General features: G+C 46.7%; 1 protein-coding gene across 2 annotated transcripts in view; it reads right to left on the bottom strand.

Moving 5' to 3' along the window:
- LOC135912638 (uncharacterized) overlaps window positions 1-24,693 on the bottom strand; it is a 76,608-nt gene extending 51,915 nt beyond the window's left edge. Inside the window, exons 1-5 of one of the 2 annotated variants that reach the window (XM_065445125.2) lie at window positions 24,521-24,693; window positions 18,784-18,942; window positions 6,259-6,329; window positions 4,196-4,286; window positions 2,798-3,044 (exon numbers count right to left, since the gene is read on the bottom strand). In XM_065445125.2, the coding sequence (XP_065301197.1) occupies window positions 2,798-3,044; window positions 4,196-4,286; window positions 6,259-6,329; window positions 18,784-18,942; window positions 24,521-24,536 (584 nt within the window). In that variant the 5' untranslated portion in view covers window positions 24,537-24,693. Of the gene's footprint in view, window positions 1-2,797; window positions 3,045-4,195; window positions 4,287-6,258; window positions 6,330-9,681; window positions 9,777-18,783; window positions 18,943-24,520 lie in introns of those variants that run through there. The other variant, XM_065445127.1, reaches the window with a different exon arrangement.
- Between the last annotated feature and the right edge of the window lie 440 nt (window positions 24,694-25,133).

Below are 25,133 nucleotides of genomic sequence, written 5' to 3'. Positions count from 1 at the left end.
TGAATTGACACCATCCAATTCCCGATTTCTCTGTGCTAAACTTAGGACGTAGATTTCTCGCTGAGTTGCCATAGCTATTCGCAAGTGTCGGCAAATCTTATATTGTCCGCTATGTCATCCGTAAACATAAGTGCGGGCACGTTCTGTTGCACCGAGTGTCCATAACTTATGCAGGATAAATCAAACCCTATGTCGCCGTTTTCTAATCGTATTTCTATGCCCTTGACATAAAGCGTGAATAGCAATGGAGGCAGAGGTCACCCTTGTTCCAGCCTTTGTTGAATGTGTATCACTTCAGTATATTTTCGGCCAGTCCCTACATTTTTACTCGGTTGTGTCGATATACCTCCCTGAGCAGCATCCCCGAAATCGTCATCTATGTCTTCGTTTTTGAGAATATTCCATAAAAATTCCGTCTGCGCTGTAGTAGGGTGCCTTAATGTTGGCACGGGTATTTATTTATCCTTTTTCCAGGTACTGCATTTTCCCACTAACAACTTAATGTTATCGCCTGTCAACTACTGATAACAACTTGGTAATCTTATCTGTCCTCTCCCGCCTGGCTGCTCGCCACCGCCCACCCACCCGCTCGCTCGATATGTTGCTCTCTATGGAGCGAGCGAGCGAGCGAGCGAGCGAGTGAGTCTGTCTGTCTGTCTGTCTGTCTGTCTGTCTGTCTGTCTGTCTGTCTGTCTGTCTGTCTGTCTGTCTGTCTGTCTGTCTGTCTGTCTGTCTGTCTGTCTGTCTGTCTGTCTGTCTGTCTGTCTGTCTGTCTGTCTGTCTGTCTGTCTGTCTGTCTGTCTGTCTGTCTGTCTGTCTGTCTGTCTGTCTGTCTGTCTGTCTGTCTGTCTGTCTGTCTGTCTGTCTGTCTGTCTGTCTGTCTGTCTGTCTGTCTGTCTGTCTGTCTGTCTGTCTGTCTGTCTGTCTGTCTGTCTGTCTGTCTGTCTGTCTGTCTGTCTGTCTGTCTGTCTGTCTGTCTGTCTGTCTGTCTGTCTGTCTGTCTGTCTGTCTGTCTGTCTGTCTGTCTGTCTGTCTGTCTGTCTGTCTGTCTGTCTGTCTGTCTGTCTGTCTGTCTGTCTGTCTGTCTGTCTGTCTGTCTGTCTGTCTGTCTGTCTGTCTGTCTGTCTGTCTGTCTGTCTGTCTGTCTGTCTGTCTGTCTGTCTGTCTGTCTGTCTGTCTGTCTGTCTGTCTGTCTGTCTGTCTGTCTGTCTGTCTGTCTGTCTGTCTGTCTGTCTGTCTGTCTGTCTGTCTGTCTGTCTGTCTGTCTGTCTGTCTGTCTGTCTGTCTGTCTGTCTGTCTGTCTGTCTGTCTGTCTGTCTGTCTGTCTGTCTGTCTGTCTGTCTGTCTGTCTGTCTGTCTGTCTGTCTGTCTGTCTGTCTGTCTGTCTGTCTGTCTGTCTGTCTGTCTGTCTGTCTGTCTGTCTGTCTGTCTGTCTGTCTGTCTGTCTGTCTGTCTGTCTGTCTGTCTGTCTGTCTGTCTGTCTGTCTGTCTGTCTGTCTGTCTGTCTGTCTGTCTGTCTGTCTGTCTGTCTGTCTGTCTGTCTGTCTGTCTGTCTGTCTGTCTGTCTGTCTGTCTGTCTGTCTGTCTGTCTGTCTGTCTGTCTGTCTGTCTGTCTGTCTGTCTGTCTGTCTGTCTGTCTGTCTGTCTGTCTGTCTGTCTGTCTGTCTGTCTGTCTGTCTGTCTGTCTGTCTGTCTGTCTGTCTGTCTGTCTGTCTGTCTGTCTGTCTGTCTGTCTGTCTGTCTGTCTGTCTGTCTGTCTGTCTGTCTGTCTGTCTGTCTGTCTGTCTGTCTGTCTGTCTGTCTGTCTGTCTGTCTGTCTGTCTGTCTGTCTGTCTGTCTGTCTGTCTGTCTGTCTGTCTGTCTGTCTGTCTGTCTGTCTGTCTGTCTGTCTGTCTGTCTGTCTGTCTGTCTGTCTGTCTGTCTGTCTGTCTGTCTGTCTGTCTGTCTGTCTGTCTGTCTGTCTGTCTGTCTGTCTGTCTGTCTGTCTGTCTGTCTGTCTGTCTGTCTGTCTGTCTGTCTGTCTGTCTGTCTGTCTGTCTGTCTGTCTGTCTGTCTGTCTGTCTGTCTGTCTGTCTGTCTGTCTGTCTGTCTGTCTGTCTGTCTGTCTGTCTGTCTGTCTGTCTGTCTGTCTGTCTGTCTGTCTGTCTGTCTGTCTGTCTGTCTGTCTGTCTGTCTGTCTGTCTGTCTGTCTGTCTGTCTGTCTGTCTGTCTGTCTGTCTGTCTGTCTGTCTGTCTGTCTGTCTGTCTGTCTGTCTGTCTGTCTGTCTGTCTGTCTGTCTGTCTGTCTGTCTGTCTGTCTGTCTGTCTGTCTGTCTGTCTGTCTGTCTGTCTGTCTGTCTGTCTGTCTGTCTGTCTGTCTGTCTGTCTGTCTGTCTGTCTGTCTGTCTGTCTGTCTGTCTGTCTGTCTGTCTGTCTGTCTTAAAAAGTTAGTAGAAGGAACTCTGGCGGTAATGTCAAAAATTAGTAGAAGGAACTCTTGCGGTAATGTTAACGGCAATGGTGGTTCAGCAAGAATGGAAATTCAAGTTAGCACAGGTATTTGCCTAAACTTTGTCCTTCTGGCGTCAACGGGCTTTGTGGCTCTGCTCAACGATCACTTTCAACAAACGATTGTGTTATAAATGGTACAATAGGGGACGTGTAAAACTTAGCACCCATGACGTGTATACTTCACCCATCGCAGTTAGCGGTCCGTATACGATCGTTATTAATAATGACGGTTTTCTCTGCTACTGTTCCAAATAGTTATTTCAGTGGGATACTAATGATCCAAGATTCGCGTGTGTCAGGGACTCACCGGACGTCGAAGGACAAACCGCACGAGGTGTCAACGTAAGTGCTGCAGGCGTTCCTGAATGCATGGTAGCTGATGCCGTTGACGGACCCGATCACAGCTTTCTGGAACACCCGCACGTGCGTGTATATGATGATGTCACATGACTTGTCCGGTGGGAAGAGCTTAGAAATTGCCGTCTGCGTCCCCACCGAGCACAGCAAAGGAGGGGGCGGCGTCGGTGTCGTTGTCGAAGTTGTTGGCGTTGGTTCTGCAGGATGCGAGAGACTTGCGTTGGCGTGAGGAAAAAGAAGCATTCGGGAACCTCAAAATTATCGAATAGAATCGATTATAGGCTTTTGATGCGTGCCGAATTATAACATTGATTGGAATACGGAATGTTTTTTCAGATTCTGAACGTAAGAAATGAGGACAAAAGTAGCGCCCCCCCCCACCCCCCAAAGAAACGTGGTTTCTGTATAAAACTGGAAAAGGCGCCACATTAAAGCATCCTGAATGAGACGAACAAACTCAGACTTGGCCAAACCAGAACTGAACTGGCTCCTCGCTGCTATAGACAGAATAGCGTATGCTTCGCGTGGTTGAAATTTAACGCCTCTTCGCCTATACGTTAATAGCAACAAGTGTGATTGCAACAACTCCCTGCGCTATACATTCGATTCTGGGCTTGACGTCACATCCGCTTTGATTGCGTCCCATCCGCCTTGAGCGCCACAAGGTATGCGTGTCTTCTGTTAAGTGTCAGCCTAAGTTCTGGTAATGAAGTAATCGATGCGTTCGCTTAGATTTACAATGCTTCCGCGTACTCTGTGACGCCAAGTATAGGGTTTTCAGCTAGATATATTGTGGCAAGTATTAAAAAACGCGAATATCCGTCATGAGAAGATAACCAACTTCGTATTATTCATCATCTTCTTGAGCAACCCAAAGTATTGCTTTTACATGTCATTATTTAAGCCAAATATTTTATGTAAAACAACCAAGCGAACATTTTTACCACTGTCCACTTCAACATTTTCTGCTTCAGCCAATATCTTACATGTTGCATAATTTCTAATTATAGAGCCAACTGCATAGTAAAGGTTGCTTGGATGTCTCAAGGGGCAGTGAACAATACTAATTAGATCCCATTCTTGTAGTGCCCACTGGCATTTTCTGAGGCTTGGCAGACGCTACTTGAAAGACTCTATATTGCGAATCTCTATCAAACTGGCTGGTCAAACTACAATATACACAATGCGTGAAAAGTTGGCGGAATGAGAAAGATAATAGGAGCTCTACGGTTCTTTTCTTTTTTTTAGCTACGACGTAAAGGTTGAAACAGTTCTACGAAAGCTAACACTCTCCCTCATCACGAAGCACCGAATTCCCGATCGTCAAAATATAGTCTGAATGGCTCACTTGGTCTCCGAGTCGCCTTTGAAATGGACGAGCCCGTATCTTGTCCCGGTACGGCGGGTGGCGTCTGTGGTGCCGGCGCCTGAGGAGCAACCTATGGAGAGGTTAACGGCAACATTTATTTTCTTCGGTACGCATGCCCTAAAGGTACCTAATAAATAAGGATTCCAACACGCCTCACGAACTCGACCAAAGAACACCACAAATCAAGGAAGTCTCTCCTTTGTTTTTCTCTTTCTTATTTTTTATGCGAAGCTTTACTTGCGAACCGTGCCTGAATGACCTGACCGTAACTGCCGGGTGCTGCTGCTGCTGCTGTCTTAAAGATTAGATCACGCCTTAAAAAAAAAGAATGAGTTACGTGCCCAACGGTGGGACCGAACGTCGGTCGCCCAGCACAGCAGCCCCAACTTCTAACCACGAGGCGACACCAGGTTTATGAGGTAATTACCAACTATAGCTCATTGAGATAATGGCCGCGTCTGTCACATTGCGCAGCGCGGATGTGTGATACCACTTGCGCGTGATAACACTTGTGATAACACTTGTGCAGTCCCCTTTAGACCAATGACGCGGAAGTGAAGTGGTTAAATTTAGTGCGCTTCATTGGCCGCTTCCCGAAAGCTTTGCTTCACGTAGATACTGAAGTGTCCGTTGGATGGGGATGATTGTTTTCTAATATGCAGGTAGTTTTTTCTCGGTGTCTAGAAAGTGGTGGGAGGAGAAAATGGGGGAGGACGCGTGGCTGTGGTGCGCTTAAGCAGCGTGATTATTAGGCGTCCCGCCACATAAGAAGACCGATTAAATTGGGTGCTACAGATGAGTCATATGCGGTCGTTCTATTCACGCAATCACTATAAGATTATAAGGTTACTATTACCAGAATTCACTATACTATAAAGGCATGAGGCTGATATTTCAGCAGCTACCGTGGGTGCTCTCCACACTCTGATTTCGCTCATCTCGTAGCCACAAGTGCCCAGCTACTAGGCGTGTAGGTACCAATATGAAGTCACGGGCTCTTGTAAGGGTGTTGTCAGTAGTCTGCACAAAGAGCGAGTCTAGATGAAGTCGTGATGACACATTTCGGTCTGTCATTAACGCGCCGTCCTAACGGCGCAAGCATGTTGGACATGAAATGGGCGCACATTTTTTTGCGTCCAGGTGCTTGACGTCCTCAGCTAAGCCGTTTGTCGACGTGTTTCCCTTCTTGACGTCATTCTCGTGCCGCTTCGAGCATTTCTTTGAATTCCCAGTCTCACCTACATACAGAAATTCGCAATCAGCACATGATATATTACACACTGCACCAGGTGTAGTGTATCACTCATCATTCGAACTACTGATAACACCCTTAACAGAATGGACTGCAATCTTCCCACCATCTAGGCGAAGTCAATTCTTCCAATGTTAGGGATTACGTAAACTGTTTCAGTGATGACCATTTCGTTCTTGCGTTTTGTAAACGGGCTTCCCATACCTGCAAGAAACGTCAATTTCGTGGTTTGTTGGTCGGTTGCAAGATTTATATTTGCTATACTGTAACTTCACCCGGCCAGACGGTTCTCAGTCAAGCCATTTAATTCATTAAACTTCGTACTTGACGGCTAATACCCGGCATAATTATATTTTTGAGATTATCTAGAACGGGCGTTTTAACAAATTTTCAGAAGGTTGGTGTAGGTATAGCCTTCTCAAGAATTTAAGCTAGCCATTTGCCTGGCTTATCAGCATTTGAAGCATTCTTATCACTTTGAAGTAGTTTTAAGATACGCTGGTCTAGAAGTAGACTTCAAAGGTTTATGAAGACCTGAAAACTCCCTTTCGCAGGTTCCAGTGAATCGAAGCTAAATTATCCAGCCAACAAACTGTTTTTTTGCCTCAGCTTTATTTCGATAGGCTTCCGTCTGTCTCAGCCAGCTGGACATCTGGCTTCTCCAAGATATGCCTTCCTATCACTTTCAACGCTCGGCCATTTGAGCAAAACTGCCAGCTCTTCTTAAAGGTTATGGGCAGTTGATGTTTGAAGAGACTTTACTTTGAGGCTATATCAAAGCAAAACTCACCAACACGTTGGTTCCGCCACCTTCACCTTTTCCAGATCGTCCTTCCGCACCTTCATCCTCCATTTCACTGCCTGACAAATGCGAAATGAACAAGTTTGTATAACTCACGCTCCAGATTTCCAATGACTAACACAAGCAGCTTTTCATTGCAGCCTCTGAAATCCGTACCAGTCGCGAGAACAGACGGCGATTAGAACTGTTTATTTCCGCACCATCGAGAAGGAATTCGTGAGATAAACGTCTCAAAAGTGAGACTTTCGTGTTTCATTTTTCTCAGCTTGAAAAGAAAAATTGTAGAAGAAAAGAAAGGCGTAGGATTCGTGGTATAACCACTTTAACTGTTGAATGGTTGTTCACTTGGCACTCCATTCTGACACAGCATAGTTCGGGGCAGCGCCACCCTTCAAGTAATGTGTTTAATCGGCTTTGTGACTCTCGACGGCCCTTCCTGAGGGAACGCCTCGCAACTAGAAGCTCTCGGCGTCTACTCGAATGCACTGGATTGGAAGCGTGCTGTTCTATATACCTACTACTCTTCGTAAACAATTCGAAGCGTCGTGTCCTTTTGGCGCGAGGAGTGGCACTATGTGGTGGGAAGCGTACATTCAAGCGCTTGCATGAGAGCTCCGTACTCTGTGGCATCCAAGAAATTTGAGTCGAGGCGCACCGGTAATACGCATGCAACAACAACGTTTTATCAAGGAATACGTACCACCCATTCCTATTGCGAACAACCCGTGTGCCCGATATGTCCTACCTACATCCGTATGTGGCTATGGACGTATGCGATCATATAATCATATAGCTATGAAAACTGATTTGTGCTTGACTCTTCATTGTCGCTACAACGGGAACACATGAATATAAAACTGTGGTTCGGCGCACATGGTGTTTCTTTACTGGGATGTCCTACGTACGGAAAAACGCTTGGAAATGAAACATTAGTAATGCGCTTATTCATTCGCAGCTTAGACACAAATTTACTCGCAACTGACAAAAGCTAAAATGTTACGATTAGGAACATGGTCCCTCCTGTTCTTAATTCGCTGGTGTGAAAGATTTACTCTGTGCTTTCTTTTACTCTTCAGATGTCCTAACTTAGGTGTACTTGACACAGCGTTGGGTCCGCAAATGTGAGCGCCTCAAGAACGCTTCCTGCAAGACCAGCGGAAGAGCCTTCTCGGCTCATAATAATGACGCCAAACCGAACCTTCAAAGTGCTCCCTTACGGAGGCTGGTTTGGTTACGATGAAGCATGACGGATTTAGGCGAGAAACCTGAAAAGTCCCCGAAAAATGCCTCATCATTCGCGGCTTCAGGCTTCGCGAATGTTATCTTGAAAGCACAGCCAGCTCACATCTTCCTGTTCTTTCTTAAGAACTTCAAGACACACAAGATTACCAGGTCACGCAACTTAAGAGACAATACTAAATTCGCGTGAGCTACTGTTTATCCTCACGAGCTTTGCCATGAAAACATAAACACGATCAGCAGCACAGAGGATTATGGGGAGGCAAGCACAATGATTTTGGTCGTGGCACCAAAAGCATTCACCGATATCTGCTTCAACAGGAAGCTCAGTGTGGCATTGCAGAGGTCTATCCCGAATCTAAAAAGGTGAAGCTAGTTACAGCGATGAACAGCGCACACGGCTGTCATCCTCAGACACCTCTTTCAGACAAAGCCTCCCAAGCAGACGTGCCTTATACCCCGGAGCTTGGTGCGGTATGGTTCGTAAGCACAGTTGCCGGAATCGCCGTTCGTTTGAACCACACTGCGTGTCTTGTTTTAGACCACGCACTACGAAGTGTGTGCGCCACCGATGCTCTCGCGTCTTGTCTTTCATTGTTTGGCGTTGCTCCAGTTTTTCAGCTTGACTGCACAGTAGATATCAAAGGACTCCCCTGCATCACCGGCTAGATAACCAACTGAAGGCGCCGCCTTAGAGCCGTGAACCTTGCCGAGTTTGTTTGGTGGAAAGCGCATGCAGAGAGACAAAACTATCCGGAACGATGGCGCCTAGAGTAAAGAAGCCGGAACAAGCCGGAACACAGCGCTAGTGCTCTGAGCAATATAGTGTTTGGGGTTGTGTGGCAAAAAAACAACAACATTGGGTACCAACGCAAACACTGCGCTGCACTTCCAGCGAAACCACACGGAAGGCCACCTGGATTGTCGTACCAAGGACGCGACGACCCCCCACAACTTTTCGCTGGCCTCCAAGTGCATCTTAATCCGCAGGAGAGTGCTACGTTTAACTTGGTTGCCAGGTTGCTACCTTTCGCGTGCGGTTTTTCAGCCTGAAACTAAATTTAACTGGGTGACCAGTTGCGCATATCGCCTGCATATAAAACCTGGTCGTCGTGGTTAGGAACGGAATGGGGCCGCTATCTCGCACTTGCAGCACGACGCCGTGCGGAAAGTGAAGTTGCAGCAGTGGTATGCTCGATGAATATGGCATTGCTTCTATAACCACAAGGACTCGGGTTCGGTCATTGCCAGCAGCGGCTGCATTTCGCCGAATGGTACACCGGTGAAATTGGCGCGGAAAGACGGGCGTTAAAAAACACGGATGCAGCTTCGCGTCTCTGAAATTCACGAGCGCAAACACATACGCAAATATTTGAGCAAAACCCCAAACGCCAGTGGCGTTTTTGTAGTAGCCCCTTCCTAATTCTGTTCGCGTTTTCCACGCTTCCATTTCCGTACCATAAATCCCTACAAACTTGCGCAGTCTTTCGGCGCTGTAACCGCATACACTTGTTTGTTGAGATTACAGCGCACAATAAATGGAGAATGTGGCTTTGAAAACGAACTGTCTTATTTCATTACGCATGTTGATGAAAATTGGCACACGTGCCCAGAATTTCTCCCTGATGCTTCGATACAAGTTTCAGATGAACAGCTTGAGCACATTTTATTCATATTGTTCCGCAATATCACAGAATTTGCGTAAAATATTTCACCTCCTTAGCTGATGCAACAAATCTTTAGAGTACCTCTGCGTGATCTATAGTGAAGTCATTTCGCATTCAGATAGAAATACAGTAACGGAAACTTAATATGCGATTTTCAAGAATTCGTTTCTTTTTATCATTTCTCGCGATACGAAAGTCACGCCCAGCTTTGATAAAGAATGCTAGTCAAACTCAAGTGGCAGAGTTTTGCCATTACGGTATCCTTTATTGCCAACTGTGGCTTTTAAGGACGTCAACTCCTTTTAGCGACGCTGAAAAGAAAAGGGATGGGGGTCTCAGTGCACGTTGGAGGAACGACACCAACCATCCTGATTTCCCTCCCCCTTCCTTTTATTTCGTCATGTGTAAACATGCCAGAAAAGAAAACACTATACTGCAGCGATATAGACACCGTCCTAAGCGTGTTCCTCTACATACTAAGTACATGTGGCATGTGAGATCTTACCTCCTAAGGACAGAAGTACGACCATAATGAGGATCAGGAAGAAACCGATAAGCATCAAAAAACCGCACACCATGGGCCAGTTGTTGCTCTGCGGCCTGAAATTGGTGAAACACGAGTGTAGTACACACGACGAAAACGGCACCATTTTGCATTCATGACTTTTGTCTTTTTGTGCGTTCATTTTTGCCCGACGCCTCACTTGCCTAGATATAGCTGGGATCGGTTGCTAAGCGTAGCAGATAAACTACTAGAATCACTAGAAAGTAACTCTTTATTTGTGATTTGTGATAGGAAAAAGCAAACGAGAATGGCGTCCTGTGGAGCGCTGTCCACGCAAGGTAGCCACATCAGTCAGCGAACAAATAAAGTTGTCAGAAGTGCATCGCACGGCCCGTGTTTGCAGTCAAACTCTCGCTTTCGATCCCCATTGAAATGAAAGATTACAATCGGTGAGCCTCATTACCATCCTTTCGCGACCTCGCATGAGAAAACGGATGAGACGAGCGTTTCAACGGCCGTTTATCTCAACGGTCACTGAAAGCGAAAGTGCGACAGCTGTATTAGACAAGTCAGTGCGAGGCCTTTCTGTATGTGAAGGAGCCAGTCAGCTATATGTTACGATGTATATTCTAAATATGTAATGACTTCTGCTACCCACTCTCTTCGGAAGCCAGTTTATGCTATGCAATACAACTTTCTGTCGCATCAGGTTGCTGTGCTCAGGGCACTGTTTCAACTACGTTATTGTACACGTCATACTTTAACCGAGTTCACCACTGAGCCTATCCGGCGAGAAACCGAGCCAGCGAACCAAGCTGAAGCCCAGAGAGGATGGCTAAAAAAAGCAAGCTTGGTTTCAAAAAAAAGAACGAAAACTGCGAGAGGCTTATTTCTTTACGGTGAACGCGATGTACTGGGTTTAGCCTCAAATCCAAGCTGTTTTCTTGAATAAATAGATATCCAGCAGCCAGTCACCATGGGTGTCATTAAAATGGGTCGACACCATACTTACGTCTTACATAAACTGCATATTTACTGACATTCCCTGTGAAAAGTGCTTCAGATTTATTGTGCATCACGCGAGTAATCTTGCTGTGCGCAAAAACAATTTTTTTCTCTTACTCGCGTGGCGTTGCAGTGCTTGCAATGACAGCCTAGTCCTTCGCAAAAAAAAAAAAACGGTCTGACTGCGGGTTCTCTTGTTCCAACGTCTGCACTGCTCCTCATATTGGGTGAAAACGAACCACACGGCCTCGAACTGTCGTGATGTACAAACTCATTTGCCAGTGCACAAACCTTAACCCTTTGGTGTGCTTACGAGGCGTGTTTTCAAGTGGGAAATGTTGGAATCGTGCTGAGGTGTCTCCTCCTACACATACCTTTTCTTAATTTGTTTCCAGTAAACTCTGTCCCACGACTGCATCCCACACTGCGTCCCATTTAATGGTAGTTCTATAGGAACAATGCATTTGAATGGCATTTGTGATATAAGCAATGCGCCCGATATGTGCATGCTTAAGGTCTCGCGACACCGGCGTGCAAGAACGTGCATGATGTTTCTTACCGTAGGCGAGAAAATATTGTGGCCCATGTGAGCACTTAGCAAAATGCATCAGCGTACCAACTCATACGAACACCTTTAGAGCTCAGTTCTAAGGCGTCCGTTCCTGCGTTGAGCGTCGGCGTCCTTCAGCGTCGTCGTGGTAACCTAGCGAACGAGTACAGCGAAGGATGAAAGAGCGAACGCGGAGCGCAGTGGGGATGAAAGACGGCGATAGAGGAGAGAGTGCGAGGAAGAAAGCGGAGGAGGAGGAGGGTGTGGCGAAAGCGTGAGAAGAAAAGCGTAGTTCCGCGCAAGACGGGCTTTGCAGCGACAACCGCTATAGATGGCTCCAGAGTCGCGCGCCCTCGTCTGTTCACCGATGACGCCATCGATAAGGCATGCGGCGGTGGCGTCCGCCGGTACCATATATGGAAATAAAGCGCTGCATGAGGGGAGGTCCGACTGCGGCGGCTGCTGTGAATCACGCCTACGCGTCACCCACGCGCTGCCTCTCGCGATCTCCCGGTTAGCGAGGCAGTCGCGCCACACTTCGCTCGGTTTGCATTACGCCGCGCAAACAGATTGTCCGCGCCGGCGACGCTACTCAGAGCGTTCACTATCTAATGTAAGCCGTATGCCCATATAATCATAATACACAGTATTGACACGAATACTCTGTTGACACTACATCTGCGCTGAAATTTCTCATTAGAGAGTATCGTAATAGTCTACGATATTATTTTTATCCGTTCAACTATGTATTAATACTGGCAACTGCAATATTTAGGAAAGTTACTGCACGCAAAACGTTTCAACTTCGGAAACGAAGATAGTCAGTGCCAAAGTCATGTGATCTTAGTGTGAATCACTATGCTATATGTCATCATCATCATCATCAGCCTAGTTACGCCCACTGCAGGGCAAAGGCCTCTCCCACACTTCTCCAACTACCCCGGTCATGTACTAATTGTGGCCATGTTGTCCCTGCAAACGTCTTAATGTCATCCGCCCACCTAACTTTCTGCCGCCCCCTGCTACGCTTCCCTTCCCTTGGAATCCAGTCCGTAACCCTTAATGACCATCGGTTATCTTCCCTCCTCATTACATGTCCGGCCCACGCCCATTTCTTTTTCTTGATTTCAACTAAGATGTCATTTACCCGCGTTTGTTGCCTCACCCACTCTGCTCTTTTCTTATCCCTTAACGTTATACCGATCATTCTTCTTTCCATAGCTCGTTGCGTCGTCCTCAATTTCAGCAGAACCCTTTTCGTAAGCCTCCAGGTTTCTGCCCCATATGGCAATACTGGTAACACACAGCTGTTATACACTTTCCTTCTGAGGGATAGTGGCAAACTGCTGTTCATGATTTGAGAATGCCTGCCAAACGCACCCCAGCCCGTTCTTATTCATCTGGTTATTTCAGTCTCATGATCCGGGTCCGTGGTCACTACCTGCCCTAAGTAGATGTATTCCCTTACCACTTCCAGTGCCTCGCTACCTATCGTAAACTGCTGTTCTCTTCCGAGACTGTCAAACATTACTTTAGTTTTCTGCAGATTAATTTTCAGACCCACCCTTCTGCTGTGCCTCTCCAGGTCAGTGAGCATGCATTGCAATTGGTCCCCTCAGTTACTAAGCAAGGCAACATCATCAGCGAATCGCAAGTTGCTAAGGTATTCTCGATCAACTTTTATCCCCCATTCTTCCCAATCCAGGTCTCTAAATACCTCCTGTAAACATGCGGTGAATAGCATTCGAGAGATCGTATCTCCCTGTCTAACGCCTTTCTTTATTGGGATTTTGTTGCTTTCTTTGTGGAGGACTACGGTGGCTGTCGAGCCACTATAGATGTCTTCCAGTATTTTTACATATGGCTCATCTACACCCTGATTCCGTAATGCCTCCATGACTGCTGAGGTTTCGACTGAATCAAACGCTTTCTCGTAATCAATGAAAGCTATATATAAGGGTTGGTTATATTCTGCACATTTTTCTATCACCTGATTGATAGTGTGAATATGGTCTATTGTTGAGTAGCCTTTACGGAATCCTGCCTGGTCCTTTGGTTGACAGAAGCCTAAGGTGTTCCTGATTCTATTTGCGATTACCTTAGTAAATACTTTGTAAGCAACGGACAGTAAGCTGATCGGTCTATAATTTTTCAAGTCTTTGGCGTCCCCTTTCTTATGGATTAGGATTATGTTAGCGTTCTTCCAAGATTCCGGTACGCTCGAGGTTATGAGGCATTGCGTATACAGGGTGGCCAGTTTCTCTAGAACAATCTGACCACCATCCTTCAACAAATCTGCTGTTACCTGATCCTCCCCAGCTGCCTTCCCCCTTTGCATAGCTCCTAAGGCTTTCTTTACTTCTTCTGGCGTTACCTGCGGGATTTCGAATTCCTCTAGGCTATTCACTCTTCCACGATCGTCGTGGCTGCTACTGGTACTATATAAATCTCTGTAGAACTCCTCAGCCACTTGAACTATCTCATCCATGTTAGTAACTATATTGCCGGCTTTGTCTCTCAACGCACACATCTGATTCCTGCCTATTCCTAGTTTCTTCTTCACTGTTTTTAGGCTTCCTCCGTTCCTGAGAGCCTGTTCAATTCTATACATATAATAGTTCCTGATGTCCGCTGTCTTACGCTTGTTGATTAACTTAGAAAGTTCTGCCAGTTCTATTCTAGCTGTAGGGTTAGAGGCTTTCATACACTGGCGTTTCTTGATCAGATCTTTTGTCTCCTGCGATAGCTTACTGGTTTCCTGTCTAACGGCGTTACCACCGACTTCTATTGCGCACTCCTTAGAGATGCCCATGAGATTGTCGTTCATTGCTTCAACACTAAGGTCCTCTTCCTGAGTTAAAGCCGAATACCTGCTCTGTAGCTTGATCCGGAATTCCTCTAGTTTCCCTCTTACAGCTGACTCAATGATTGGCTTCCTGTGTACCAATTTCTTCCATTCCCTCCTCAAGTCTAGGCTAATTCGAGTTCTTACCATCCTATGGTCACTGCAGCGTACCTTGCCGAGCACGTCTACATCTTGTATGATGCCAGGGTTCGCGCAGAGTATGAAGTCGATTTCATTTCTAGTCTCACCATTCGGGCTCCTCCACGTCCACTTTCGGCTAACCCGCTTGCGGAAAAAGGTATTCATTATCCGCGTATTATTCTGTTCTGCAAACTCTACTAATAACTCTCCTCTGCTATTCCTAGAGCCTATGCCATATTCCCCCACTGACTTGTCTCCAGCATGCTTCTTGCCTACCCTGGCATTGAAGTCGCCCATCAGTATAGTGTACTTTGTTTTGACTTTACCCATCGCCGATTCCACGTCTTCATAAAAGCTTTCGACTTCCTGGTCATCATGACTGCATGTAGGGGCATAGACTTGTACCACCTTCAATTTGTACCTCTTATTAAGTTTCACAACAAGAGCTGCCACCCTCTCGTTAATGCTATAGAATTCCTGTATGTTACCAGCTATTTCCTTATTAATCAGGAATCCGACTCCTAGTTCTCGTCTCTCCGCTAAGCCCCGGTAGCACAATACCTGCCCGCTTTTTAGCACTGTATATGCTTTTTTTGTCCTCCTAACCTCACTGAGCCCTAATATATCCCATTTACTACCCTCTAATTCTTCCAATAACACTGCTAGACTCGACTCACTAGATAACGTTCTAGCGTTAAACGTTGCCAGGTTCAGATTCCAATGGCGGCCTGTCCGGAGCCAGGTATTCTTAGCACCTTCTGCAGCGTCACAGATCTGACCGCTGCCGTGGTCAGTTGCTTCGCGGCTGCTGGGGACTGATGGCCGGGGTTTGATTGTTGTTTTCATATGGGAGGTTGTGGCCAAGTACTGCACCAGGGTGGCCAATCCTGCTCTGGTGAGAGAGTGCGTTACCGGTTCTGGTCGCCAGGATCAGGCCGCACTCCAGGCCTGTTTGTGAAATTTTCAATTTTGCTTTCCTTTCCTTCATTCTTCTCCACCCTTAAACTGGCTCTGTTCACTACTACACGCAGAGACAAAGCTATATGTACTAGCTCTTAAAAATTTCCTCTCCAATACTTCGATCCAAACGCGATGGCGTTCCATGTATTGACTTTCATATGGACTTCATTCGGTAATGAGGAACAACTGGCGGGATAATAATCTATTGTTCAATAAATGTTGAGGGCAAATATCTCGAGATCTCGCTAGCTTCAATACTTCTGCGGAGTAAATGTGGCATGGAACACAAACGGCGCTCTTTGGCCAATTGGGATAAAATACCCGATGCAATACAAAGCGTTCGCTTACCGATCAGCTCCTGTAAAGGAATATAAAACGTAATGTGAATGACATCATGCATGATCATCAAGGTGGTCTAGCAACAACTGTTCAAATGGCGTATAAAAAACTTTCGCCCGTTCCAGATATCATTTTAACCGCGAACACTGGTTTCTGTAGCGCCGTGCTAGCGCGGGGGGTTGAATGGATGGATGGATGGATGGATGGATGGATGGATGGATGGATGGATGGATGGATGGATGGATGGATGGATGGATGGATGGATGGATGGATGGATGGATGGATGGATGGATGGATGGATGGATGGATGTATCGATGGATGGATGGATGGATGGATGGATGGATGGATGGATGGATGGATGGATGGATGGATGGATGGATGGATGGATGGATGGATGGATGGATGGATGGATGGATGGATGGATGGATGGATGGATGGATGGATGGATGGATGGATGGTTGGATGCATGGATGCATGGATGCATGGATGGATGGATGGATGGATGGATGGATGGATGGATGGATGGATGTATGGATGGATGGATGGATGGATGGATGGATGGATGGATGGATGGATGCTATGAGCGTCCTCTTTGGAACGGGGCAGTAGGTTGCGCTACAAGCTCCCATTAATATATTTCCAAATGTGCTACGTATGTTATCAACACGAACAATTCCCATAACCAAACTTTGATTTTGAATGCCTCTGTTGTTTTTCGTGTCCTTGCTTTTCTTCCATCAATCTTCCAATCGCCTCTTACTAGTCTCTATTGCGGGCATGTTTGCTTTCCCCTTGCTTTCGTTGAGCCCAAGGGCTTCAAGGAGGCCAGAGGTGCTTAAATCGACCGTTGGGCCGATGTCTTCACATTCTGATAAAACGTGCTCCATCATTTCCCAAGCTTTACTGCAAAAAAAAGGAGCCCGCATGAGGTCAGCGCCACCAACATTCAGCCGCTCAATCAGCCACACAATCCCCGCGGCTCTCTGTGAGTTCACGTGTGCCGATGTGTTCCCGGCCGGTTTTGTCAGCGGGATAGTTGAGAAGGGAATGGGGGTTCGGCAATGGACAAAGCGAGCAGAGCCCGACTGACGGCTATGGGAAAATCGCAGATGCCCCGAAAAGAGCGAATGGAAGCACTGCGAGTCCGTGACGTCGCACGCCGTTCAACCAACGCCCCAAATTTGAAAAAAAGAAAAATTCATTCGCACTATGCAAAGCGTAACCTTAACAGCAGTCTCTTAACTGTGGTCGCTTTTTTCACTGACGTCTGTCGTTTGAAAGCATATGCCGTATAAATTGGCTGCCTGAAGTATCAGGCAACGAACCGTCCTCGAGATGTTTCACTTTTTGAGTTCGTTAGTTATTTTTACGCTCGTGACTGATTTGCAAAGTCATGACCGTCGAAAACATTTAGGGAAGCCAAAGAAAGCAGATCTCCCCGATGGTCTGTTGTACGATATTTAAGCAGGCCAACACAAATTTCGATGACATTCGAATACTACCCGACAATAAAAAGTGCGTATCACTCACATTTGATTTTGGTAATGCAATGTTCAGAAACACTTGAAGCACGGGTTTGAGATTGGACTAAGTGTTCGTAGTATATTAGGTCAGCCATACCGTTGGGCAGATGTGCCTCCTTATGTTAGTCCTTTAACTTCTTATTGCGTAGAAAAATAAAAAAAAACTTTTCGAAAGAAGTCCCCACTGGCAACTATTGGCCGTTTCTGTTAAACTCTGTATTTGGTGCAGTTCCCGTGTGCCCAATACATCCAACCAAATAAAGCATTGTTTCTTTTTCCGAAATCACTTGGTGATTGCGTAGGTGTCAGTAGAAAACAAAAATATAGTTTTTTCGTGGCCTTCTCGTTATTGCACTGCTGCCTTCCCATCGCAAAGGCGCTGCCATATACAAAAATGAGGGCTCGCAAATAATGTGTGTATAATTATCCCGTACATACCTTCTGTAAAATCACGAAACATGTAAAAGGAAAGAGCAAGATACGTCAAGTGCGCAGACTCTCTAAGCGTGCTTCGTTTAAGAATTCACTGTCCCCCTTCAAAGCGGGACTTGGGCGAACCACTACAGGACACGAAGCACGTTCACCAACATATAGGCTAAAGCAGATTGGCGCGTCAACTTACGTGAAGTGGACACGCGGGAACCTGCGCGTAAGAAGCAAAAAATAAGACAACGCCAGCTCGGTTAACCGCGTAGCGTCTTCTTTTTTTTTTTTCGTCGAAGATACACTCACGGCACCTCACCCTGACACGAACGGAAGATTTTTCCGCGCAATGAATTTGTCTGCCCATCAAAATGGAGTATAGCAGGGCTTCTATATAAGCTGAACGGCTGTTTTCCTGACACTGTGCACCATTTTCACGCTGTTTTGGTGCCAGTAAAGACGATTATTGCTCGCAAGTTGGCACTCCCCCTAAAACCGGCACTGCTAATGGACAGCTGTCAGTGAAGGGCTTCGCTAATAAGAATTCACGTGTCAGCTATCACCACCGCGCTTGCAAGTCGGCAAGGGGCCAAGCGTTACTACGCGCGTGTGTCCTTGGCATCGCTTGACCTTTCGCTAGTCAGCACGGTGTCTAACACTACCATGCACTTGTTTGTCTGCTATTACTAGAGGGTTTGTAGGCGAGCATGCTACCTATATTCCTACCAAGCGCTGGCGTGTCGATCTGCTATCAATATACAGTGTTCGCAAGTCACCATGGTACCCAAGAACTACTAAGCGCTTGCGTGTCTGGTATCAAGACAATGGTGGTTTATAGCAAAGTCAATGCCGAGGACTTGCCTGACTGCTACCACAAGACCGCATGCAAATCGGCGTAGTGCCAAGCACTATGCCATGCTATTTCGTACCCTATATCACACAACATTGCTATGTAGAAGTACTCTCTCCAATGCTTTGTTTTTGGCTAAGTACGCTCTTCGCAGTGCATAGACCACTACAGTGTGGCACTTCGTCTTCCTCGCGCATAGAAGCAATAGAAAGCGGACCAATTGTTGGTCAGACCTTTAAAAGAGGTTATTCGCTTACTGGCACTACAATTCGTCTAATGACCGCGATATCCTTTTAACAGACTGCATGCAGAACGAGAGTTCCTCAGATTCACGTTACGTGAGTATGCGTGAGTACAGAAGTATCAGGTGCGCTTTACACTCGAGCACAACAGTTCAAGCAGCAAGTGTTCATTGTCCTTTTTTAAAAGGTTCAGCGAGCAACGACATCCACCTTTTACCCTTACCTAGAAGAATGGGTGCCCCTTCGTTCTGCGTATAGTTATACTCGGCCTGCTCGTACCAGCCGTATGGGTATTGCTGCTGGGGATCTGCTTGCTGGTACTCTTGTTGTTGGGCCTCCGGCTGCTGGTAATATTGCTGCTGCTGCTGCTGGTCGTAATAACCTGAACCCGCAAAGAAGCAGTCACGAAGTAAAAGCGTCAGTAGCCTGCAGCGCTGGGTTAGAAGCTGCAAGAGCGAAGCTGCAGCTTTGCTCTGCTGAACAAGATATCGGGGTTTTGGGCGTAGACCCGAGCGGCTAAATTGTGACGGGATCTTGAGCGCTAAAATAAACGCTTTCGCACGGTGCTTCGGTCGGGCAGTATAGACAGCAGTTTGGCGCATGACGTCACAGACACAGCTGCTTACTGTACTTGTTCGCCAACATGCAGCCAATGACGAGGTCAGTGCAAGTCGCCTATACAGCCCCAAGATATAAAAATGAGTCCAAAGGCCCACCTCATCCCAGTTACCTATAGCCAAACCAGCTACGGCTCCTTTCAAAAGCAGCGTTTTGCTCTGGGACGTGAAACCTAATCAATTTTCGTCGTTCTTTTTCTTCGAATCAATAAATGCAGCGCTAGCTATTCGTTAACGTCCCAGACACTTCGCTGTTCTCGCTCTTTCATCGATTTGTCCTTTACTTTCGACGAATGAACTTTCCGAAGGGCAGTAACGTCATTGACCTACAGGCTGGTACAGCACTTCCCATGCCGCTAAATCGGCTGCATTTTAGGTCTGCAGGAGAAGTAATGTTTATTCGAACTGCATTTTATCATAATTAGGTTGCTCCGTTTCGGCGGAGAAGTATTCATATAAACAGAATCACAGTATCGCGAGTGGAAGTAAAGATGTCATTTCTCGCGATACGCGTGCCGGAGGAAGTCAAGTAATTACCTTTGAGTTTTTCGCAGTCGTGTTTTCAGTTTAGGGCACGGGTTGCCACTTACGGACTGAAGCTGGTGGGTGCTCAAAGCATAACCACATAGTAGGTATAGTAGCTAGGTAGTAGTAGTAGGTAGGTAGTAGGTAGTAGTAGTAGGTAGTAGAAGTAGGTAGTACGTGTTACCACGTTTCCAGATATTGATTCTCAAAAGCTGTCACGAAATACTTCAGTGTTCAACACAGTCGAGTCTTGCACAGCGAAAGCAAGGATTTCTGAGAATCCGCTTTGTGCGTTGTCGGCGTACTTCGGCGCATGTCCGCTGAAGGATATCTCGGAGCTGGTTACAGTCTCGTGTTATGCCTGCGAAGTAAAAGTACCTCGAACGTTGACTAGCTACCATGGCAAGATTATAACATGTTCCCTAGAGTATTTGACTGTAGAGTAAATAGTATGCAGAGATAAACTGGGCTAGCCTGTGGTCCGCGTTGATGAATGCGAACCCCGACGGATCCGTAATTGAAACCGCGGACTTTCTTCGGGCTCTTCGGACGGCCGTCATAGCGGTCCCTTCAGCTTCGGTGTCTTTCTTAAAGCTTTTCTAGAAATGATGGGAGTAGAAGCTGCAAATAAAGATTATAATTGCTAACTTGATAGCCAAAGAGTACACTTTAACGGTGGTTTGCGCGAGCTATGAAAAAATAAAGTTGACAGCTTGTCTTGCTTTAAATTCTACGTCTTGGGCGTCGACATATTCATTACACAGGGCCAGAAAGAGACGTTGGGTAATTGAGTCTCTTGAAGATAGGTTATTGTCGTGAAGACAACGCTATTGCAAAAACCAGCGTCTTCCAGTGTGAAATCAGGGGGTTTTTGGCACTGGGTCGCACTTGGTACGCTGGCGCTCGCTGGGACTCACTGGGACAGCAGTGAGAACGCTTGATAAGAGCTGGATCACACTGGAAGAGACGCTGGTTCCACTGCCGTGTGTTGTGTCGGCAGCGGCAGGCAAGCGGGGGGCCCCGACCAGCGAACGCGCGGCTAACGCCGGCGCAGTAAAGGAGACGCGGAGCGAACTGCTCCCGTTGAAAACCGGAACGAAGACTCCGCCGACCGGCGGCTGTTTATTGCTTATAAAGGGTTCACACGCCAGAGGACACCTCCCAATTGGTCCAATGCTCGTCACATGACAGAAGGAGGGTACGCCATCTAGCTAAACAACAAAACATACATGTGCGATGACACATAGATCTGACAGGGGGCGACACTATACTACACCGTGACGTTGGGGTGCACTGGTTTGTGCTGTACATGCGTTGGTTCTCTCTGCAGTTTGCTGGTTCGCACTGGAAACGGCGCTGGTTGTGTTTACGCAAGGACGAGCGCTGCTGAATAATCAATGCTTTATACAGTTTCATCGCTTGATACTAGTCTCTTGTCCTAAGTAACGCTATATCTTGGGCTCGTATAATCCTATTTCGTGTCGCAGCTTGGAATAAAGGTGCATGAGCTTCCCTGATTATTCATGGACATTTGACACTGAAGATCACGTTAGTTTTTCTTTGTCATTTTTACCATTTGACTGGGCGGATAGCTAAATTCTTGAACGAAACCACGCAAACGCAGAGGACGACGAGTTTTTTAGTAGTTCGCACGTAACATATGTCTGGGAGTTGTCGCCGTTGTCGCAGTGTTGTGGAGTGGACATGAAATGCAGAAGTCGTTCAGACGCGCGCGAACGGACCCCGAGTTCGAAGCCTATCGCTGACTGATATTATCGCACCGATAAAGAAGCTGAGGCGATTCGTGCGCTTCCACTTTCCCTATTGTACTAAAAAAATGTTCTGAGACTCAAATACGCACATTTTAGCTTTCGCCAGCTACCCGCGCTGAGATCGATCCTCATTGAAGCTTAGACATCGCGTATCCGCCGAGTCCGTCTTCACGCTATCGGCGCGTCTAGGATCAGGAATAAAGAAGTCTAACAAGAATAAATCGCTATATTTTAGCTTTCGCATCGGTGTTCCTAAATAAACAATTTTTTCATGTCTACAGTGCCAGCACAGGAAGCGATGACCGCCTATGTTTACGCGTCATAAACATGTGCGATCGCCGAAGGCTCCCAGCACTAGCCTGCGCTTCTCTGACGAAGATATATGACTAGACAGACGCGTTGGCTGAGAGGCATCGCTGAACTAAGAAAACGTTCCTTATCCACCGCGTGAACGACAAAAAAACGCCTATCGAGTAACAGTATGGGCAGTAACAGCCCATACAGTGTCCCGGGTCGGCGGTTCATTTAGAATCTTTTTCGAAGTTGAAATACTAATCGCAAGTGAAAATCTATGATGTGGCACTTCCGAGCATGCTGCTGAATACGGATAGCAAATTTCTCTTTGTAGTACAGGCGTGAGTATTAATTGCTGGGCGATAGCGCATCTACCATGTCTGTGCGAGACGCAGCTTGGCGAAACAAAAACTGCTTCTCGATTTTGACATGGCAAATTATCCGCAAATTATCGACTGCTGGTGCTGCGTAACAGTGAAGTTCTTGCGGTGTCCGGGCACCGCAAATATGCGGGGTCCAGGCACTGCATATTTAACGCGCTACAGCTGTACCATAACTGCACGACGAGCCTGATCGTGAATAAGAATTGGAGGGTTCCCATTAGCCTGCAGCGTTCCGTGCGTCAGGGCTGCCCTCTTAGCCTTCTCTTGTTCTGTATCTACATTGAAACCCTGTGCATGAGTTTCATAGAAAACAATAGAATTACTGGATTAAGCTACAAGCTGTAGAAGTGAAGCTGCTGGCTTATGCAGAGGATGTCGCTGTTTTCGCGGAAGATCAGGGGAGCATAATTGGGGCTGTCAAATGTGTCCGTGAATTTAGCCATGTCACTGGTAGCGGAGTTCACTGGTCCAAGTGCCTAGGGCTCTGGCATGGATCGCTGCCAACGAAGCCAGATCATTTCGCCAACGTGCATTGGATGTCGAACCCGGGCAAGTACTTGGGCATCCCTCTCAATGCTTATCGCGATAGCGAGCAGTACTGGAGAGGGCAGGCCAAAGACACACGGGAAAGAGCGGAGAAGTGCAAAGGCACTAATCTTTCTATTTTTGCCAGCGCCAGCGTTTGCAACCTTTTCTTTATCAGCAAGCTTTGGTACGCAATACACGTACTGCATTGTTCACGGTCAAACGTTCAGAAGCTACACAGAATTTTAGCTGTTTTGTCTGGGCGTCGGAATGGGACCACTGTATGGTCGGACTAACCTGTACCGGCGGGTAAAAGACGGGGGGCTGGGATTGGGCCGCCTCTTTTTACGGCAGCTAGTAAACCGGCTTTTGTTCTTTCGGGACGCAACAGACCCGTTCTTGCGCACGGTTTGCGAAATGAGGCTGAGTAGACGGCTGCCAGAGTATGTTGTTTCAACAGAAGGGTTTTCCGGAGGGATTCGACGTTTTTACGAAGAAGTCGTATCGAGTGTCAGATTTCTTTCAGTGCGCTTCTCGAATGATTACCTGTCCGGAGTGAACAAAAAGAAACTGTATTGTGCTTTGTGCGACGTTCTTTTGCCAGTGCCATTGTACAGGTCCTTGTACGGTGGAGGCGCAAGCAGCGATGTTTTAAAAAGAGTGGAGAAAATGCAGGTCCCGCCAGCAACAAAAACCTTCTTTTTGAAATTACACACTGGAACATTACCAGTTAAGAAGTTTTTTTGGGGAAAGGGAGTATTTTTACCGTGGGGAACGCACTGTTTAATTTACAAGCGGCCAGAGACAATAGGTCATGTTTTTTTTTTAAACTGTTGAGAAGGCCTGTTCCTCTGGTATGTATTGCACAGGACACTAAAGAAAGAATTTCCACTAGACCCGTATGGCATCCGTTACTTAAGCATAAATAATGAGGATGCGGTGCCATTTGATTTACTTATGCTCTTGGGCCTCCACTGTATTTGGCGCGCGAGAATGGCAGGATACCATGTCGATAAAGATGCGCAGCCTGCACGTATGTATTTCAGAGAAAACATGCACTGGTTTGTCGCTATCTGTAAAGTGGCACAGGAACCACCCGAGTGGCTCGCAAGAGTAGAGCCGTTGGTAGCATTACGCGAATTTTGATTACACTGAGCCAGCACAGTGCTGGTTGAATATGTGCACATTCAGAAAGTATATATTGTACTTCTGTATTCGTTATGGTGATTGTTGTCTCTTGTGAAACTATGTACCATAGCCAGGCAATAAAGAAAAAAAAAAGCTTGTGTTGCGTAGAGGTAAACTGCCCGGCTTTGGATCTGCAGGTTGTCGATCGAATCCAGGTTTTATTTTTACCTTTCTTTCTTCTTTTTTTATTGCACTAAAACGCTCTTTGTTGCTTTCTGTATTCAAAAAATATATACGGTGTCCAGGCACAGCATAGTTAACGTGCTAGAGCAGTTTTTCGCATGAGTAGCCAGTGCCTCCCAGTACGCCGCGCCTGCCCAGCGCCCCAGCATCCAGCGCGCGGCACTGGGCCCATAATCCGGCGCACTGGGTGCCAGTGGCACTGGGTTTTGCAATAGGGAAGAGACGCCCGAAAGGCTGTACACCGTTTTTAAGAGTACTACGTTCCGAAAGGCGGTACTCCGTGATCCCGTGCGGTCCGCATAGCTAACGTGACTGAACGAGAACCGGCCCACACAATGCAACATGGCCGATGGCCTCTCGCACTAAGGTCGAGCTGCATCGTCAAACTCTTGCAGGAGATTTCTAAGGCTCAATGACTAAGGTGCTGAGCAATCTGACGAGCTGCCGCGTGAGAAGAAATGTTCCGCGCTCACCTTGTGCGTCAGCCATGTCTACTTCGAGGAGGAGTCAGGCAGAGGAGAAGCTCGAACCTGGTAGGGACTGGCGGCTGAGGGGCCGAGAGACGCGAGCGTTGAAGCCGTTGCACCTCGTGGCACGAATCTCGTGGCTCGTGAATTGAGGCTTCTTCATCGTCATCACCTCGTGGCACGAATCTCGTGACACGAGGTGATGATGACAATGAAGAAGCCTCAATTATTGGCACAAACATACTGTGGTGGGTAGGCCACGAATCGGGTGGTAATATGAATTAATAAATAAAAGGAATTGGTTAATAAATAAATAACACAAAAGAAGGAAAGTAAATACATAATACAATATGAACATTATACTGCGAATACATGAGATAAAGTAGTGATCATTACTATAGTAAGCCTTGCATTAATAGGAATACTAAAAAGGACATACTTGAGTAAGTTAAATTTGGTATAAAAACATGAGTAAGATTTAAAATGTGAATTTGTGCTTTTACTTTTTTAATTTTATAAACTGAAGTAGAAGTAAATCAATAGTGGAAACTAAGAACTACTAACAAGGCATTATTATTGTGCCATATAGAAAATCATAAATGGCTAGGCAAAGGTTCCT

Source organism: Dermacentor albipictus, chromosome 7 (assembly GCF_038994185.2).
Source record: "Dermacentor albipictus isolate Rhodes 1998 colony chromosome 7, USDA_Dalb.pri_finalv2, whole genome shotgun sequence".
NCBI classification, from domain to species: Eukaryota; Metazoa; Arthropoda; class Arachnida; order Ixodida; family Ixodidae; genus Dermacentor; species Dermacentor albipictus.
This window is presented reverse-complemented; position numbering and strand designations above follow the sequence as displayed.